The 4,855-nt window shown below is 34.8% G+C and overlaps 2 protein-coding genes across 2 annotated transcripts; one reads left to right on the top strand and one right to left on the bottom strand.

Annotated features, from left to right (window-relative positions):
- Positions 1–509: 509 nt before the first annotated feature.
- Positions 510–2,696, top strand: LOC143460925 (fatty acid-binding protein 9-like). The gene is made up of 4 exons (XM_076958616.1): positions 510–982; positions 1,179–1,351; positions 1,530–1,634; positions 1,752–2,696. Exons 1-4 carry the CDS (start codon positions 910–912, stop codon positions 1,803–1,805), a joined length of 405 nt encoding a protein of 134 aa, XP_076814731.1. The 5' UTR covers positions 510–909; the 3' UTR covers positions 1,806–2,696.
- A 295-nt stretch (positions 2,697–2,991) lies between these two features.
- Positions 2,992–3,991, bottom strand: LOC143460924 (uncharacterized). Its single transcript, XM_076958615.1, has one exon. It carries the CDS (start codon positions 3,890–3,892, stop codon positions 3,275–3,277), a length of 618 nt encoding a protein of 205 aa, XP_076814730.1. The 5' UTR covers positions 3,893–3,991; the 3' UTR covers positions 2,992–3,274.
- Between the last annotated feature and the right edge of the window lie 864 nt (positions 3,992–4,855).

The raw sequence follows: 4,855 nt of genomic DNA, 5'->3' as shown, positions 1-4,855 counted from the left end.
CAGTAACTTGGTTATTTTATTTATTATTGCTGGACAACAGTTGACTTAGTTGTAGGCCTACTCACAGGTCCAAAAGTTTTATTGATACTGTAAAAGTTTGCATAGCTTGCGTATGACAGGAAGTAGTTACACCAAAAACCTATGCTTATTCTGAATGCTGCACTTCTAACCTGTAAGTCCTCAACATTAAGTGCAACCAGGACCCTGTTTACACTAGCTGTGGCCGTACACTAGGCTGCACACAGTCACAGCAAAACGTGGCGTACAGTTGCATTGTTTGCTGCAGAAACTTGAAATTTGGTGACTTTTCCTTAAAAATGTTCAGCTATCTGTCCATGTTTGTTTTATAAAGTTTGATTTTGTAATTTTTTGAAATATTGTCATATTTTCATAATTTTGTTCTCTCTGCGCATTGAAGCGTATCGTTTTCGTTTACAAATTTACGGACCACTGCCTCGACTAAATATTCTCTTGCGTTCTCTTCTCGCGGTCAGCTGGTTTTCCACACAGTGGATGCTCGGCGTAACATGAAAAACTTCTAGAAATGTATGACTTGTAGAAATACTTAATTTATACTAAATGCACTTTCTTTAGTTTAACAATTATGATGTATACAGGAAGCCAAATGTGTTTGCTACTAACCTGTAAAAATCCGATCAGTTTACGACGTATAGTTTTCGAGTAATTAACCATTGAAAATGTGTGTACAGTGTCAGCTACACCTAGTAAAATTAGTAATGTCGCGCACCCGTTTTGGATAGCGTTAAATGTGCGTATCCTTTCCTACTATTACATCAGACACGCAGTCGTTTGGTGTACAATGTACAGGAATTTTGCCAGCGGTATTGCGTTGGGCATAAGGACAAAACCGCAGATTGGCGATCATAACTTGTCAACAACAAACTTAAAATGGTTGAGAAATTAGCTGGATCTTGGAAACTGTGTGGCGGTGACAGTCCAGACGAATACTTGCAAGCAGTCGGTAAAGTTGTGTGTGTCTGATATGGTCTATAATACTTAATAGACATATACAGTTTTGTTAGTTTGAAACCAATTATCGTTCTTTACCAATGTAGCATTGGGTGTACAGCTGTGTTAAGTATACTTTGGTTGGCACCAGGTTAGCAAAGGCCGACAATTATAATCATTTAAACAAGCTTACACGAGCTTTATGTCAGGCTTTGGCGCCTTTCTTCGTACAATAGCCAGCCGCGCAACTCCAACAGTTTCCATTGACATAAACGGAGAAGGGGCAACGATCAACACAACAGTGGCTGTGTTGAGTTTCAAGACCGAAGCAAAGTTTGGTGAAGAATTTGACGAGGAGCCGCCAGATAACCAAAAATGTCGTGTAAAAGAAATTGTTTAAATATTTGAAATGTTAATGAAGTTTCAAAATTCTTAATCAAATGTTTGTTGTAAGTATTCTAAATACAGTACAAGTAGCCTAAAGGCTTTTTGTTTGTGAGCACTTGTCTAACAACTACTGCGTCAACAATTACGAAAATCACGGAAATTATATTTTATAGTCGTTATTGTACGTTAATCGCGATGTTTTATATCAAGTCCGAAGATGGCTGGATAAGAAAACCGTCATCAAACGTTATGTGGATAACGAAGATAACATGATCATGGTTGGTTGTTGTTTCTATAGTATTTCCAGGCTTGTTTAATTGCGTTATGTAACTGCCGTTTTCTCTTGTTTTGTTCAAGTAAGTCATCAGTCTAACCGGACATGTTTAATGGTTCAGGAACTTTACATTGGAAAAATAAAATGCCGAAGAATTTTTGAAAGAATTTCCTAGAAGGCCTTTTCATCGCTTTCTGCGCAGTGAGGTTGAAGAATTTCTGATCAAAACAGTTTACGAAATGTTTTCCTTAGTTCCTTGAGCAATATTAACCTCTATATGTCAGTGAAGCTTTCATGAGCAAAAAACAATGACAGGTCTGGCATTTCTGCCGAAAAAAGTTCCCAAAAATCGTGTGTAACTGATCACTGGACGTAAATACATTGGCAAACGATTTCTAACCTGGTTAATCAAGTTATGCCAAGGATAAATTTTGACGATTTGGAGGGAAAGTTTGGACAAGTTTAAAATTTGTCGATTTTGAAAATCATTGACAATATTACTGAGTAGCTGGCACTTTTCACCCGAAATCCGGGAAATCCCCAACTTGTGTACATACGACTGGGGAGCTGTTTGCCCATAGTTTTATTTGTGATTACCTGTTTATAATAGATGTTCGTCAAGTTACCGGTTAGAGCTTGCGCAGTCTACGCATAATCCATATTTCTATGTGGTGCTTTTATTTGGTGCATTTAGTGTTTTTTATCATTTATCTATGTAAGAATTAGAAGAACCTGGAACTCTTTCCCGTATAACTTACTACAGCCCTCTAATGTCTAACTGGTCTATGCTGTATAGTGTCGTTATTTAATTGCCGATATACTGTCATAGTATCTTTGTTGTAAGCTTGTTTTATTTAGGTTACAGCTACACGGTTGTTTATGATCTCAGAAACACCAACCTAAACGTTTATCGCTTGTCGACAATCGCGGTATAGGTTTTTATTTTCACAACTTTTTTGTTTTTGCATGTTATAAAAAAAGTTATACATTTCATTGATTTACCCTAAAACCTAAAACATCCCGAATATACTCATTGGTCATCACTAAATAAAAATATTGTAAATCATTCCGTCTTTGATGACATTCGTAACAACCTAAAAACTCATAAAATTAAAAGTTGTAACTTAATTCGACAAATTTCTAGAACTTTATTAAGATTTTCCAACGATTGTAAACATTGCAAACGCATCCGTTTTTAACGATGTTTGAAGAAGTTAAAAACTCGTGGCTGTTACTACACTGATGTTAATCAATTCATACTGAATGAGCACATATTTAAAAAAGGCAAACCTTTTAAAACAATTTTTCATTGTTTTTTACTTAAGTTTCCTTAAAATAAACCATATATCTCTCTATGAGAAGAAATCCATATTTCAGGTATTTTTTTCATTTTCAAGTATACACAACCAATTTAACCAACAGAAGTAACAGCTGGTTTTCACATCAAACACAATGTAATGGAATTATTTCACTTTAGTACATATCAAGCAAAAAAGCATTTCTGGAAAAAAATACTTCACGTATATCTAAAGCGCATCACACAATATGTAACATTTAGTCAACTTGATATTGCAAAAGTGCAGTTAAAAACATTTTTATAAACAGTATCACCAAGAAAGTAGAACGTAAATAACTCGTAAAAAATTAATTTCCACTTTCATCTTCGTTGTCTGCTGCTTCTGCTTCATTTTTATCTTTCTTATCACTTATTACGTCATTGTTTGTTGTTGAGGATCTTTCCGCTTTATCTTCTATCCGCACAACAACTTCTTTTTCTTCTTCCTCCGGAGCAGGAAGGGACAAGAAAGGAGCTGAAATCTGGAGCACGCCATTCTCGTTCAAACTTGATGTTACGTCATCAGGTCTGACATCATCAGGCAAAACGATCGATTGATGATAATGTCGACGAGTGTAGGATTCAAATCCGTCTTTGTCCGATTTTTCCTCATTTTCCGCTTCCACGACCAGTTTTTGTCCAATCGTTTTTACTTTGACATCATTTGGTTGAAATCCTTTCAAGTTGAAATCGTATTTGAATATCTTCTTGTCGTCGGAATCTGATGATTTGTCCTCATTTTTCTTTGCATCACTAGACAACGCCAAGCAAGATCCATTCAGAAAATTCTCAAGTTCCCGAAATGGATTGATTCTTCTTCTCAGATGCGGATGGAAAAATATCGCTTCAGCACCATCATCTTCAAAAGGATACAAAGGGCGATATCTAGAACATTGCCAAGCTGGGTAGACAATACGAAGTGCCATTTCTTCTTTTCTGTCCAAAATATTGATCTTTATATAGTTCACTTAAGCAAACTTTCGCTCTGAAGCTGAATATTGTTCGTTTTTGAAGTATAACAATCGTTGAATTTCAATTGTCTTTTATACTGCTCCACCAATCGATCGTGAAGCTTTGAGAAAATGAGAGAATATTCGAGAGAATTGTAGAAAAGAAAAAACGCGCGTCACAGTGACGCAACGTGTTATACGTTTGTTATACGGCGTATCAAAGTTTATTTACATATCTAACACATGATTAGTTGTTTCTGATAAAAACAAAAATTTAAACTTTACATAAAAACTTTAAAAATTTGTTATAAATTAATGTTTTAGTATATTTGATGCTGTTTTGGTTTAATTTCAAGAAATTTAGATAAACAATAATAATTGTTAGATAATAATAATTTTGGTTACTAAATCAATTATATCAACAAAAACGCTTTTATATGCAAGCAATATATACAGTATGTGTTTCATTCGGAAAAGTAAGATTACAAAATTCATATTAGAGGCAAAATTATCGAACTCAATTAATAATATTTATTATCTTAATCTACAAAAATATATCTCAATTTGCTGAGTTTATCTAAGTTTGACAATAATTATTGGATAGTATTTCTAAAAATGATTTACCACGTAAGTACTTTTGAGCCACCGTATAAAACAAGTCCGTATATTTTTTTTTTCTCGGCGTTCCTTGCAGTTTCTATCGCTCTCTCTAATATTCCGGAGTTTTCGATTTCATCTTTAAATTGCCTGATAATCCTTTTGTCGACAGCATTCGCTATTTGAAAGAACTTTTAGAACTGCGATAAAATCGAAGTGAAATTCATCAGGAAACGAAAAATAAAATGGCTCTACGAATTGTTTATCCATCCTGGCGCTGTTCCAGATATCAACCGTTTCCGTCTTTTGATTGTGACGACATCACGTCGTTCGCTTTTCATC

The sequence above is a fragment of the Clavelina lepadiformis genome, chromosome 5 (assembly GCF_947623445.1).
Source record: "Clavelina lepadiformis chromosome 5, kaClaLepa1.1, whole genome shotgun sequence".
Taxonomy (NCBI): Eukaryota; Metazoa; Chordata; class Ascidiacea; order Aplousobranchia; family Clavelinidae; genus Clavelina; species Clavelina lepadiformis.
The sequence above is the reverse complement of the archived record's forward strand: the minus strand, read 5'-3'. Positions and strand labels throughout refer to the sequence as shown.

Excerpts from the sequence above, each read along its gene's own strand:
- LOC143460925 (XM_076958616.1), top strand. The coding sequence starts at position 910 with ATGGTTGAGAAATTAGCTGGATCTTGGAAACTGTGTGGCGGTGACAGT. Across the intron at positions 983-1,178 it reads CGAATACTTGCAAGCAGTCG|GCTTTGGCGCCTTTCTTCGT; the intron begins GTAAAGTTGTGT and ends GCTTTATGTCAG. Across the intron at positions 1,352-1,529 it reads CAGATAACCAAAAATGTCGT|TCGTTATTGTACGTTAATCG; the intron begins GTAAAAGAAATT and ends TATATTTTATAG.
- LOC143460924 (XM_076958615.1), bottom strand. The coding sequence starts at position 3,892 with ATGGCACTTCGTATTGTCTACCCAGCTTGGCAATGTTCTAGATATCGC.